Raw genomic sequence first — 15,059 nt, 5'->3', positions numbered from 1 at the left:
ACACACCGTCAAAACTAAATAACAGAGTGGCTCAAAACAGTGGTTTGCCTGCTGCTCTCAAACAATGGTTCAACTCAATCCCACGCAGAGTAAGCAAAGAAAAATTGATGAGCATAGAGTGTGTGTATTTCTTAATGCCATTGGGTCTATTCTGAGTAGGACTGGCATTGGATGCAACCTATCGTGTGGTTCGTAACGATGGGGAGTACAAACTGGTTTTGCAATACAGGCAACCCCCAATTTGGGCTGGGGTTGCATTTTGGGTCATTGCATGCGACAGTGTAGTGCAAACCCACCCCGTCCGGTTACGCCCTTTTCCGGGTCTGACCAGGCGTGTGCATGCCTGGAATGCGTGCAAAATGGCCGTTGTCTGTATGTCCTAACCTAAGCACAACAGAAATGCTAAATATATTTGGTTCACTGTATCCCGTGTTATCCATCCTCAGCATAGACTCCTTGAAGTTTAACCAGTGGCGTAGCGTGGGGGGGTGCAGGGGGGGCGGCTGCACCGGGCGCAACATCTGGGGGTTCGGGTTAGGGGGCGCAAATCCATGGGTTAGGGGGCGCAAATCCACGGGTTAGGGGGCGCAAATTACTTGCCTTGCCCCGGGTGCTGACAACCCACGCTATGCCACTGAGTTTAACAGACGTAATGAACTTGGATTAATTTCCATGGCTGTACTGAAGTGAGTAGAATAGGTGCGAGGAACCTTTGGCTCCCCAGTGCTGCTGAACAACTCCCATCAGCCCCAAGCATGGGCAATGCCCAGAGATGATGGGAGTTGTAGTCCAGCAAGACCTAGAGAGCCAAAGCTCACCCACACCTGCAGAACTAGCTGGATACAACCCTTATTTTCAATACCAGAACTACTTTTGCACACCATCTCACGTCTTGTTGCCCCCAAGTTTAATTTATTATTTATACCCCACCCATCTGGCTGAGCCTCCCCAGCCACTCTAGGCGGCTTCCAATCAAGTGTTAAAAACAATACAGCATTAAATATTAAAAACTTCCCTAAACAGGGCTGCCTTCAGGGTTAAGTATTTAATTCGTTCCGGAGGTCTGTTCTTAACCTGAAACTGTTCTTAACCTGAAGCACCACTTTAGCTAATGAGGCCTCCTGCTGCTGCTGCACGGCCGCTGCACAATTTTTGTTCTAAACCTGAAGCAAAGTTCTTAACCCGAGGTAATATTTCTGGGTTAGTGGAGTCTGTAACCTGAAGCGTATGTGACCTGAAGAGTATGTAACCCGAGGTACCACTGTATTGTTGTTTATTAGTTCCTTTATATACCACTAAATTGCCAAGGCAGCTTCTAAGCGGTTTACAAGTATAAAACCACTAACCAAAATTGTGTTTTTGTTGTTACTTTGGGGAGTCGGAACCCCTTACTGATCTACTGATAATCTAGATATTTAACCAGTAGATTCCCCCATCCCATCGACCATAAGCCCACCCTTGAGGTACATCAACACTGATTGACAGCTGCTCCCCACCATTTCACATAGGTGCTTTTCCCTAATCCTTACCTGGAGATGCTAGGGATTGAACCTGGGACATTTTGCAGACACATCCTTCCCTTAATACCGAGGGAAATAGAAAGCTGCCTTACACTGAGTCAGACCATGAGTCCATCAGTCAGCACTGTCTACACTGGCAGCAGCTCCAGTATTCCAGTCTTTCCCAGTCCTACCTGAAGGTTGAAGCTGGGACCTTCTGCACCCAAAGCAGGTGTTCTACCAGTGAGCCATGCCCTACAAGATAGCTCAGTTGGTAGAGCATGAGACTCTTGATCTCAGTGTTATGGATTCACGTCCCATTTTGGGCAGAGGTTTCCTACAAGGGGTTGGACCAGGAGCTTGTGGCCCCTTCAACTCTACGATTCTAAGATTGCAGACAAAGCTTTCTTTTACCAGCTGGGACCATTGGCCTGCCTGAGTCAGGAACGCCTACCCTGAGATGCCTATCCAGCTCTCCAGGATTTCACAGTTGTTTCAAGCCCTACCTGGAGACCCCAGTTTGCACCTGAGATCTTCTGTTCTGCATAGCATCTATGCTCACTGAGGGCATTGTATGAATAATAGTTGTTATTATTATTGACGATTCTGTCTTTTTCCAGGACTCCCTATGCAAGAGCGAAAGAGAGCGGGTTATGGAGAAACAGAAGTATGCTCCAGTGTGGAACTTGAGGAAAGGTCCTCCCGTAAGCTGGTATCTGCCTCTGGATGAAGACAAACCCAAATGATGAGGCCCTGGAATACCAGGTGTTGGACTTCTGGGCGATGCCTTCTATGGAATCCCAACACTGTGCTGTATAGAAGAGTTCTCAGCCATAAACCCATGCTCACAGCAACCATATACTTCACTATAGTGGTGCTCAATATTTTTTTTAAAGTACAATTTGTTCTGAACTATTTAGTAAACAGTGTGTTAAAGGGATAATTTTGGGGAGATAACCCTGTTACAAGTCTCTATACTTGCTAGTTAAGAGGTATATTGTCTCCGAATGTGAAAGTATCATTTAACTGTCATGGCTAACGGGCTTTATTTAATGTTGTGAGCTGTCCTCTGACACCCTGTTTTCCCTCGCTCAACAATGTTCTAAACAGTACTGTCAGAATACCATTGACTTTCAGGACAGGGCTACAATGGACACAATCCTGTAGATTTGTACGTGACGAGTGGAGGTGGTTTAGAAGTTCTTGTGTACAGTCAAACCTCGGCTCCCAAACACCTCCATTTTGGAAGATTTTGGCTCCTGAACGCAGAAAACCCGGAAGTAACTGCTCTGGTTTTCTAACAGTTTTTGGAAGCTGAACGGCTTCCAGGGAATTTTTTTCTTTTCTCTCCATTGACTTTGCTGACCGCCCTTTGATCCCTGGTTGTCGAACGTTTCGGAAGTTGAACGGTCTTCCGGAACGGATTATGTTCGACAACCAAGGTTTGACTGTACTACAAATGCAGCACGTACGTTCTGAATATGTGATACAGCAGGGGCTGCTAACCTGGTGCTATGGGACCTGGGGAGGACCTTTGTTTGGCACCCTGACATGAGCCGCAGACTCGTGAGTTTTCATTTTTTAAAAGGTCTCTATCCTTCCTAGAAAGTTATGAAGCAAAATGTGCAGAAATCCTTCCAAGGGAGTTTTGTGAAATGAGGGAGCCTGGTTGTTCCTTCCTGTCTGTATTTTGAGACAATGAGTGGCCAGAGCTGTGATTGGTGTGTGAGTTGTTTGGAGCCCAAGTGATAGGAATCCCAAAGCCTTAAGGAGCTGCTGTTTCCCTCTTGCCCTTAATGTGCTGTTGCAGCGTATTTTCTACATAACATACAAGAGGTTGGTTAAGCCTCTTCTCATAGGAAATACAATTACAGTCAGACCTCGGGTTAAATATGCTTCAAGTTGAGCGCGTTCGAGTTGCGCTCCTCGGCAACCCGGAAGTAACGGAGCGCGTTACTTCCGGGTTTCGCCGCTTGCGCATGCGCAGATGCTCAAAATGACGTCATGCGCAGAAGCAGACGCGCCATTGCAAGCAGATCCCGTTCGTATCTAGAGGTACCACTGTATGGGAAAAGCTTCACCAATATATGCCTACCATGTGTTATGCCACCCTCCCGTGGTAGCTGTTTGGGGACTGGTGTCCCCAGCACACTCTCAAAATTCCAAACGGTTGGTAACCCCATGGGATGTACAATCTTCCAACCTCTCCATCTTTGCAATTCCCAGAGTCCTTGTTGTGGGGTGCGGCTCTACCGACTAGGGCTCGAGTGGGGTTGCTATGAGAAGCAGGAAATAACCCTTCCCTCCTCCTCCTCGCATAGCTTTACTAAGACCGAATAACATATCCTAGCTGAACACATTCTGCTCAAGCTGGTGCTCAGAGCAAAGGTGGCTAACCAATCAATTTCCATCAGCCCCAAACAGCATAATCAACAGTGAGGAAACATGGCAGTTGTACTCCACACAACAGCTGGCAGACCAGAAGTTGGCTACTAATCAGAAAAAAGGCAAAAAAAAAATCATCATAAAAATGTTGTTTATGTCACATATTCTTTGCACAAAGACAGAAGGATAGTGGATGTCTAGAATGTACCCTATTCTAAAAGGGAGGCTTACTCTTGTGATGTGTTCGGTTCATTTCTGGTAATTCAGAAGTAATGAATGACCACACGTTGTTCATGCCATTGTGTTTTGCATTCGCTGAATCTTCCAGTAGTTCCTTGGCAGCGTTTCCGAATCACTGTGTATATACTTTGGTGACGTCGACACATTTTCCTTCGGGAGCCTCATACTTAGGCAGGGGCGGTGAGTGCATAAGCTCCTGCCTCTCAAAAGGGAACAGACCATCGTCTCGCTGAATTGCTGCCTTGTACAGTTCCTCCGATTCAAGGCGCAGTTCTTTTAACGCTGCCTCCTGGGCATCCACAAGGGATTTGATTATACCTTTCTCTGCCTCATGCTGCTTTTGCTTGTAAAATGACCACTTCTTCATAAGCAGAGCTCGCCTTTCGCTTTCCTCGGGGGAGAGCGGAGGGGTGTCTCGCACCCTAAAAGAGAAAAACAAAACACAATTTCCAATTAAACGTTTAATTGCACTAGCCATAGGCCACGGCATCATTCAGAAGGAGAACAAAAGAAAAAAGAAAAAGAAAAAACAACAATAACCATAAAAATCGTCGGGCACAGACATACAATTAAACCAGTGTTTCCCAAACTTGGGCCTTCAGCTGTGTTTGGACTACAGTTCCCATCATCCCTGACCACTGCTCTTGCTAGCTAGGGATGATGGGAGTTGTAGTCCCAAAAGAGACGGAGACCCAAGTTTGGGAAATACTGAATTAAACCACGGTCACAACTACTAAAATTATTTGTTGCATTAAATAGAATAGAATAGCAGAAGATTCTCAGGTAAGATGTGCCAAATTAAATATCCTAATCCCCTTTGCAGTTGACCGCTATTTTGTCTAGTTCCTTCCTAAAAAACAAAACACAGTTACATACTTGGTGCCAACCAGTTGGAAGATTATTTTTACAAGACCTGCACAAGTTCCTGAGCTGTCAATCCTTGTTTCAGAAGGTGAAACTACAAGAGCTAAAATTTCTTAAGCCAAACTGACATTGAATCTCTGGAAAAGAAGCAATTGCAGCCACACTGTTATGCATGGGAATCACTGATGATTACCTTTTTTCATCTAGAAATCTGAACGGTGTTATAAAGTCTTCGATAGGAATTAGTTCTTGAGGGGCTTTTTGTAATTTTTTTATTTTCTTCCTCAACCGCTCTCTTATGGCTATATCTCTCTTTTGATCCACCTTCTTCTTCTTCCTTGGTTCTGCTCTAATGGGGAGAGAAAAACACTTCAAAGGGTTATTATTATAGGCATGCAATATTATCACTCAGGCTAACTATATGCTACATACCAACAATGACTCTGAACCTTGATGGTTTCGAAAACAGGCTGGACCGAAAACATTTCAACCTATACGTTATATTGCAGGATTGGTGAGCTTGTATCCTTCCAGACATTGGACTACAAATCCCATCATCTCTGCCCACTGGCCATGTTGGATGGTAGTCGGAGTCCAGCTACATCTGGAGAGGCAACAGGTTCCCCTTCCCTGTTTTATTGGATCATCCATGAAATACACAGAACTCTTCTTAAATGAACAATGCTACACATGTTTATTTGAAAATAAGTCTTGCCGTATTCAGCTGGGTTGACTCCCAGATAAACGTGACTTAAATTTTTGCCTTAGAAACCCCCTGCAATGTAGGAATCTATTTGCCCAACGTGGAGCTCAAACCCACAACCCTGAGATTGTCCGACTAGGACCAGGGAGACCTGGATTCGGTTCCCCACTCAGCTACAAAGCTCACTGGTGACCTTGGGCCAGTCACACTCACTCTCACAGGCTTGTTGTGTACCTATAAGATCGAAGCTGACTTGGGTTTTACCTCATAGGTAGTGCTGCCCTCAGTCCGAGAAGTGAAGACTGCCAGTGGTTCGCTCGACCTTGAACATTCCAGATTAGCTGAGAACTAAGAAATAAAGCAATATTTCATTCATTCCAATATTTAAATATCACACCCAATAGCAAAGATTACAGGCATCACCCAACACCCCATTTAAATCTAGCTCAGCCTACTCTATGCCATCTTTGTGCCCCTGGCGCCCCAATCGTGGGCAATGTCCAGTGACAAACCCAACTGCAAACCCTTCTTCACTTCTGTGATGGTTATTTCTTCTACTCCTGTTTGCAAATGTTTCAAACCAACTTACTGAAGCTAAGGCATAAAGGATTGTGGCCCATCACGTCTTTTTTCATTTTTTGTGTGGCATAGCCACTGAGGGTTGGACCGAGCAGTGGTGTCTCAACCTGAGTATTTGAAACCGCCAGTAGGTAGCAACTTAGGGCCACAAGGGTCATCAAGTCCAAGCCTCTGCAATACAGAAAATAGGGACGCAGATGGCGCTGTGGTCTAAATCACTGAGGCTCTTGGGCTTGCCGATTGGAAGGTTGGTGGTTCGAATCCCAGTGACGGGGACCTCTCATTGGTCTGTTGCAGCTCCTGCCAACCTAGAAGTTCGAAAGCAGAAGGACTTCCGGTCGGCGCCAGCGTTAATGGCGGTCCTTGCTTCAAGCTCTGAAGCAGGACTGCTCCGTAAGTTCGGGTCTGTCCCGCTACGGCGAGCGGGGGACCCCTAAAATCACAGGCGCTGAAGCCTGTGGACAAGGAGATTCGGTGGGCACCTTTGCGCCCCCCGGTATCGTGAAAGAGCCTTTTTAAAGGCTCCGGAACGGCACCGGGTGTGAGCGCGGTGCTGAGGATCGTAACCCAGCTTGCGGAGCGAAGCCGCGTCGCCATTAACGGAGAGCGCCGATTCCTTCCTGAAACGACTAATTGGCAACAACAACCCGTGAGTAAGAACGGCAAATATAAAGTTAACGGACTCAGTAAATTAAGAAGATTTGGCTGAAAACGGGAAGGCGAAAAAGTAAGGAAGTCAGCCTCCCGGAACTGCACGACTTAAGTAGCAATGAAAGGAACTAGCTATATTTAAAAGGAACCCTTATTTTGAAAACTGTTAAGCCTGACATCTGAGGTGATCTCCCCCCCTTTTTTTTGAGCGGGAGAGGGGGGGAAGAAGATTGACTGAATTTAACCTGCTAACTGAAGAGAGTTTAGAAAGGAAAACTCTCCGCTGTCGATACCCCTGGCCGGGCTGCCTGAGAGGTGAGCGCCTGGAGAGAACTGTCAAAAGAAAGCGGCGCTACAAAGTAAGATCTCTTTTGAAACAAAAGTATAGGGACTTTAGAGGGCAAAATTTGTAACTTTTCAGTAGCAACAAAGTAAGACTGTTGGATAAACTTTTTCTTTTTGGACTTTGCATGGCTTTTGGCTCCCCTGTCTCTTTGTTACAGTTATTTGGATACAACTTCTCCCTCTAGAGGACTAAAACAGAAAATCAAGGCAGGAAAGTGGGACTTTCCATTTACAACTTTCCTGTGTGAATGACCTTGAGATGAGCACTCCACTGGAAGAGATATCAACAAGAAGCAAAACAAAACAAGCTCAAAAGCAAGCTCAAAAAAGAGGCTCTTTAACAGGAGCTACAGCTGCACAGGAAAAAGGCACATCGGCATCAATGGATTCTATGACACAGGCTCTGCCCAGAATAAATCAATCCTTAGAAGCACTTACCAAGCAATCAACAGAGAACTCTAAGAAACTGACGGAGCTGACAACAAGACTTGACCTGAACACAACGGCAATATCTTCAAATACTGACTCTATTAACCGTTTAATTCAGGAAAGTACTGAGACAAGGAGAATAGCTGAGACCGCTAGGAGCACTGCCGAGGAAACCAGGGGAAAATTTGCACCTATTGCAAAGAAAGTACATGAACACGATGCTACTTTGGCACTTTTGGAATTGGAGAGAAAAAGCAAGAATCTGAAATTAAGATTGGTACCAGAGGAGGAAGAGGACAACCTTGGGGAATTTCTCACAGACAAATTCCAAGAATTCTGGACGGATGAGTTGGAAGGAGAGGAAGATGAATTTGCAATAACCACAGCCTTCCGGATTGGCAGGAAACAAGGCAAGAAACCAAGGGACTGTTTAATCACGTTGAGATCCAAAGAAGAAAGGGATAAATTATTGAACCTTCACTTCCAGAAGGCTTTGATCATCAAAAATTCCCAAATACAGATCTTCAAAGATATCCCTAAACACTTTTTGGAAGTTAGGGCCCAATTTAAAGACCTAGTGGACCTACTGAAAGCAAATAACATCCGATTCAGGTGGGAGTTCCCACAGGGGTTGTCCTTTAACTTCAAAGGGAAGAAAATTAAAATCAAAACAATCCATGAGAAAGATCAATTCCTCGAAAGAAACGCTGAGGATTTCCAAAAAGGAACCGTGACTGAGAGGGAGGTATTGGATATAACAAACTTATCATTTGGCCTGACCCCAGCACCGACAGACGAGGAGCAAGCACTTGGAGCAGTCGGTGGAAAAGAAGCCCAGTAACAAAATGTCTCTGCAACTTCTGAGTTGGAATTGTAATGGTCTGAACCACCCCCGAAAAAGAGGTCAAGTATTTCACATATTAAAGAAAGAACATCTAGATGTAATATGTCTGCAAGAAACCCACATTGCCAGGATACATAGAAAATTACTGATAAACAAGAGATTAGGATTGGAATTCATTTCGTCAGACAAAGTTAAGAAAAGAGGGGTAGTGATGTATGTTAAAGAAAGATTAGAACCAAAAATGATCTTTAAGGATGAACAAGGAAGATATCTGGCAGTGGAAATTCAAATACATGGAGAAAAGATCTTGATTGTAGGAGTTTATGCACCTAACGAGGGGAAGGCAGAGTTCTTTAAGAAGTTGCATGAGACTTTAATGGACTATATGGACTTTAAAATCATAATGATGGGCGATATGAACGGAGTCGTCTCCACAAACATGGACAAAGCGCAAAGACAAATAATTTCTAAAGATGGGAGATTACCAAAGACCTTTTTCGAGCTGACTGATACCATGGACTTGATTGATATTTGGAGAACAAGGAATCCCCTGGAAAGAGAGGGGACCTTCTTCTCTGAAGCAAAGATGACCTGGACCAGGATTGACCAAATTTGGATCTCTAGCAATCTGGCACCAAGGGTTAAAAAGACAGAAATCTGCCCAAAAACCTGCTCCGATCATAACGCAATAAGGATGGACATGAAACTGACAACAGCTGGAAACTTCAGATGGAGAATGAATGACACCCTATTTGGAGATGATGCTATTTACAAAAAGGCCCAAAAGACATTGAAAGACTACTTCGAGGTGAATTTAAGATCAGATGTGGAAAGAAGAATAGTGTGGGATGCTAGCAAGGCCGTGATGCGTGGTTTCCTAATCCAACAAAATTCTATAAAAAGGAAAAAACAGAATGAGAGAAAAGAAAAAATTTGGGAACAGATGAAAGAAGGAGAAAAGAAATTGAGATCTAAACCCAAGTCTCAAGAGATTTTAAGAGAAATAAAGTACCAACAAACCCAGTATATGGAACTGATAAATCAAGAAATAGAATGGAAAATAAAACAAATGAGGCAAAAGACTTTTGAGTCAGCAGATAAATGTGGGAAACTGCTGTCATGGCAATTGAAAAAGAGGCAAAAGCTGAACACGGTAACATCCCTCGAGGTAGAGGGGAAACTTATCAGTAAACCAAATGAGATCAGTAATTGTTTTCAAAGTTTTTTTAAGAAATTATATGCACAAGGGCCAAAGAATGAACAAGAGATAGAAGATTTTATTAAAAAATATGGACTTTCAAAGATTAGTGAAAATAATAAAAGGATTTTGAATGAGAAAATTACAGACCAAGAAATAGAGGGTGCCATTCAGGGTATGCAATTGGGGAAATCACCAGGACCAGATGGATTGACCGCGAGGTACTACAAAGCACTTAAGGAATGGCTAATACAACCGTTGAAAGAAGTGTGTAATCAAATCATGGAGGGGAAAAAGGCTCCTGAATCGTGGAAGCAAGCATTTATCTCACTCATACCGAAAACAGAAACTGAGAAGCACCAAGTTAAGAACTACCGCCCTATCTCACTATTAAATGTGGATTATAAAATCTTTGCAGACATTTTAGCAAAAAGATTGAAAAAAGTGTTATTGGATGAGATTCATAAAGACCAAACAGGCTTTCTCCCAGGGAGATATATGTCAGACAATGTGAGGAACATTATAGACATTTTGGAGCTTTTAGAGACGAACATAAACAGAAAAGCAGTTTTGATCTTTGTGGACGCGGAGAAAGCCTTTGACAACGTTAGTTGGAGTTTTATGAAGAAGAATCTGCAAGGGATGGGGGTAGGCCAAAAATTTGAAAATGGTATAGGTGCAATATACTCTGAGCAAAAGGCTAAATTAATTGTGAATGGTATGGTGATGGATGAGATCCCGATAGAAAAAGGGACACGACAGGGATGCCCAATATCCCCCCTATTGTTTATATCGGTCCTGGAGGTACTGTTAAACATGATTAGAAGAGACCAGCTGGTGGAAGGGATACAGCTCGGAGCTAAACATTATAAGTTAAGAGCATTTGCAGATGACTTAGTTTTGACTTTGCAAAAACCAGAAGCCAGTACAAAAAGGGTATTGGAACTTATTGAAAAATTTGGTCAAGTGGCAGGTTTTAAATTAAACAAACAGAAGACAAAGGTGTTGGGAAAAAATTTAACAATGGAGGAAAAAGATAGCTTCCAAAGGGAAACGGGTTTGGAAATAACAAAAAAAGTGAAATATCTGGGGGTGAATTTAACATCTAAGAATATGAATCTGTTTAAGGACAATTATGAGAAATGTTGGTTGGAAGTGAAGAAAGATCTTGACATTTGGTCTAGACTAAGACTCTCCTTGTTAGGCCGAATTGCTGTTATTAAGATGAACGTATTGCCGAGAGTGTTGTTTCTGTTCCAGACACTACAAATTTTGGACAAGATGGACTGTTTCAAGAAGTGGCAGAAAGATATATCTAAATTTGTCTGGCAGGGCAAAAAACCCAGAATAAAATTTAAGATTTTAACTGACTCAAAGGATAGAGGGGGCTTTGCTCTGCCGGACTTAAGACTTTACTATGAGGCAGCAGCATTTTGCTGGCTGAAACAATGGCTACTTCTTGAGAATACAGATGTCTTGGATTTGGAGGGATATGATAATAACTTCGGCTGGCATGCATACTTGTGGTATGACAAGGTAAAGGTTCATAGAGGCTTTAAAAACCACATTGTCAGAAAAGCATTATATAATGTATGGATTCGTTATAAGGATTTGTTGGAAAATAAAACCCCCAGGTGGTTGTCACCCATGGAAGCCAAGGCGGTAAAAAAACTTAATATGGAATCAGATTGGCCAAAATATTATGAAATTATAGAATACGATGGTGAAAAGCCTAAATTACAGAGCTTTGAGAAATTAAAATCTAAAGTTCGAGACTGGTTACATTATCATCAAATTAATGAGACATTTAAGCAAGACAGGAGACTAGGATTTCAGAAGGAGAGGTCAAAGTTAGAAACAGAGCTATTGGAATCCAATACTAAGAATTTGTCTAAAATGTATAATTTGTTGCTGAAATGGAACACTCAAGATGAAACAGTAAAGTCAGCAATGATTAAGTGGGCACAGGATATCGGACATGATATTATGTTTGCAGACTGGGAACAGTTATGGACCACAGGCATCAAATTTACGGCATGTAGTGCCTTAAAAGAGAACATAATGAAAATGATCTATAGGTGGTACATGACCCCAGTCAAGCTTGCAAAGATATATCATCTGCCCAATAACAAGTGCTGGAAGTGTAATGAATGTGAAGGAACCTTTTATCATCTTTGGTGGACCTGTCCAAGAATTAAGGCCTACTGGGAAATGATCTATAATGAAATTAAGAAGGTCCTAAAGTGGACATTTGCAAAGAAGCCGGAGGCCTTTCTCCTGGGCATGGTCGATCAAACGATTCCAAAGAAAGATAGAACTTTTTTCATGTACGCAACCACGGCAGCAAGAATTCTTCTAGCAAAGTATTGGAAGACTCAAGAGCTACCTACTCTGGAAGAATGGCAGATCAAGGTGATTGAATATATGGGACTAGCAGAGATGACCGGCAGAATCCGCGACCAGAGGAGAGAGACGGTGGAAGAGGACTGGAAAAAATTTAAAGTGTATCTTAAGAATTTTTGTAAAATTTTGGAATGAGAAGATGTCAAGGGCTATGAAATTAGAGAATTTATAGCTGTTAAAATCTAAACTTAAGAAAATTTAAAGAAAGTTGTTCTTTTAAAATTGAAAGAAGGATTGCTTAAAGCTAATTTAAAAAATAAGGGTGCAGTGATGGGAAGGTTTGGGGAAGTCATGTATGTTTGTTTGTATGTTTTTCTTTTTCTTTTTCTATTTTATTGTCTATTTTGTTTTCTATACTGTTTAAAATGAATAAAAAATTTTATAAAAAAAAAAAAAAAAAATAGAAGTTCGAAAGCACACCAGTGCAAGTAGATAAATAGGTACCACTGTGGCGGGAAGGTAAACAGCGTTTCCATGCACTCTGGTTTCCGTCACGGTGTCCCGTTGCGCCAGAAGCGGTTTAGTCATGCTGGGCACATGACGCAGAAAAGCTGACTGCGGACAAACGCTGGCTCCCTCGGCCTGAAGCGTGATGAGCGCCGCAACCCCCCAGTCGCCTTTGACCGGACCTAACCATCCAGGGGTCCTTTACCTTTACCTTAATGCAGAAATATTTAGCCTAACATGGGGCTTGAACCCTCAACCCTGAGATCAAGAGCCTCATGCTCTACTGACTGTACTATCCCAGCCTGAATGATTCAGACAAAAATCTAAATCTTTTTTTTAAACCCCCCCACCCTGTTTTAAAAATGCACCTCCATGCCCCAGTGCAGTCTACCCTGCTTGAATGGCAAACTGCAGGCCATGGCTACTAATTTTCTAGCAAGGTCAATTTTGGAAAGAGGACGCTGGTCTCCACGGATTCTTGGCCTGATATTAGAAGGCACGCCTTTTATGTATCTGGATACACATGAGAAAACGTTTTCCTTTTGATGGGTGATGGATGGATCAGCCCTCCCACCCTGCCTCCCATCCAGTGCCGGATTTATGTATAAGCTAAACAAACTATAGCTTACAGCCCCCCTCTCTTGGGGGCCCCAAAACAATTAAAGGGGGGGAAAACCTGGATGAACATTTTCAAAACATAACATAAAAAACAAATAAAATAAAACCTACATACAGCAACAGTGTTTTGTGTTATGTAGGCTTCTATGATGTAAGTCAGGCTTCCCCAAACTCGGCCCTCCAGATGTTTTTTGGCCTACAACTCCCATGATCCCTAGCTAGCAGGACCAATGGTCAGGGATGATGGGAACTGTAGTCTCAAAACATTTGGAGGGCCGAGTCTGAGGAAGCCTGATGTAAGTAATGGGCCCCAATCATTTTAAATTAGAGCTTCATAATTATTTCACTATTCATATACTTCTTCTTAATTGTATTTCACTATTAATATACTAGGGACGCGGGTGGCGCTGTGGGTTAAACCACAGAGCCTAGGACTTGCTGATCAGAAGGTCGGCGCTACGGGGCGAGCTCCCGTTGCTCAGTCCCTGCTCCTGCCAACTTAGCAGTTCAAAAGCACGTCAAAGTGCAAGTAGATAAATAGGTACCACTCTGGCGGGAAGGTGAACGCCGTTTCCGTGCGCCGCTCTGGTTCATCAGGGGTCCCTTTACTTTTACCTATTAATATACTTCTTCTTAGTTGTATTTCAGTTCAACAATTACTTTGATAAAATACATATTTTGTTATGTGCAAATGGCATTAGATACCTATTAGGTCCATAAATTACCATATAGCATATATTCAACACAAAAAAACTACCCTGCCCCCTACCTAAGTAAAGAGCTTCCTGCCCCGCTGCGAAGGAGGCTCAGCGCCCCAGAAGCGACAACCTGGCCCAACATGCCTCTCCTCCGCTCTTCAGCGCAGCGAACCTTCCCAAGTGCAGCAGTGCACCGGGTCTCTCCGTTCCGGAAGGGGGACACTTCCGGCGTTGCACAACGGTCCTGCCGCCATTGAGGTCCTCCCCACTCAGGAGCCCTGGCACAAAGGTTCCGGGCGGGGGAAACCGACTCGGTTTGGAGTTGTTTTCCGTTAATAAAAGAGCTTTATCTCTACAGGTTGTCTTCCATTCTTTTGTTGGCTGTCCCAGACTTTTGGGGGATTCAGGTTACTGTATATTAATCTAGGGAATAGTAGAAACCCCAGGCTCCAATTCTTTAGCTGTTGCTGTTGTATATATGTATTTACTTTGAAGAATCATATCTAGGTACAGATTGATTAAAAAAACGTCTTCAGCAGTACAGATATTTGCCATTTTTTAAAAAGGCGGTTGCAAATGTTGGTGAGTGCAATGGAATGGAAAAGTAACAATGGAACGGAAAAGGCTGTTTGCCACTGATCCCCCTCCAAAATAATAATTTTAAAATGTTAGCAAGCGGCGCACAGGGCCTCCTCCATAATAACACTTCAGCAAAACTCAATTACAGTAGGAGACAAGATAAATAAGACCAGGAAAACTGCTTACATGGCAAGATATAAGAGGATAAGATCATCACAAGTAAACACAATGTATGTGTTGGGAATGCATGAGTAATACAGATGTTAAGTATTCCTGATTTTTACATAGTATGAGGAAGGATGTTGTGGATTGTCTTCCTTATAATTAATATATTAAAAAAGCTCCAATTTAAAGTTAATTTATCTGTCTTCGATGTATCATGTAAAACGCGTGATTTGGGGGTTAGTGACTAGTTTCTCTAAAAATGTAATATGCCACACTTTGTGGTACCAGTTCTAAGCACAGTAATTGTCTGTTGGTGCAGTCCTATCCATATCCACCCAGAAGTTAAAACCCCACTGACTTGGTGGGACTTACTCCTGTGCAGTCTAAATCAATTCCCTTTAAATACTTTTAA

At 43.0% G+C, this 15,059-nt stretch overlaps 1 protein-coding gene across 1 annotated transcript; it reads right to left on the bottom strand.

Annotated features, from left to right (window-relative positions):
* Positions 1-4,018: 4,018 nt before the first annotated feature.
* MRPL40 (mitochondrial ribosomal protein L40) lies at positions 4,019-14,134 on the bottom strand. The gene is made up of 4 exons (XM_081893522.1): positions 13,975-14,134; positions 5,956-6,039; positions 5,182-5,337; positions 4,019-4,546 (listed from the first exon to the last, which is right to left on the bottom strand). The coding sequence occupies exons 1-4, from the start codon at positions 14,043-14,045 to the stop codon at positions 4,237-4,239; spliced, it is 621 nt and encodes a 206-aa protein (XP_081749648.1). The 5' UTR covers positions 14,046-14,134; the 3' UTR covers positions 4,019-4,236.
* Positions 14,135-15,059: the final 925 nt, after the last annotated feature.

The sequence above is a fragment of the Podarcis melisellensis genome (genome assembly GCF_964234715.1).
Source record: "Podarcis melisellensis genome assembly, chromosome: 16".
Taxonomy (NCBI): domain Eukaryota; kingdom Metazoa; phylum Chordata; class Lepidosauria; order Squamata; family Lacertidae; genus Podarcis; species Podarcis melisellensis.
The sequence above is the reverse complement of the archived record's forward strand: the minus strand, read 5'-3'. Positions and strand labels throughout refer to the sequence as shown.

Bases quoted from the DNA above. Each gene is read 5' to 3' on its own strand.
- MRPL40 (XM_081893522.1), bottom strand. From the start codon at position 14,045: ATGTTGGGCCAGGTTGTCGCTTCTGGGGCGCTGAGCCTCCTTCGCAGC. The intron at 5,338-5,955 runs GTAAAACCCAAG...TCTCCCCATTAG, and splicing joins AGGGCAGCACTACCTATGAG to AGCAGAACCAAGGAAGAAGA. The intron at 4,547-5,181 runs GTAATCATCAGT...TTTCTCTTTTAG, and splicing joins AGATTTCTAGATGAAAAAAG to GGTGCGAGACACCCCTCCGC.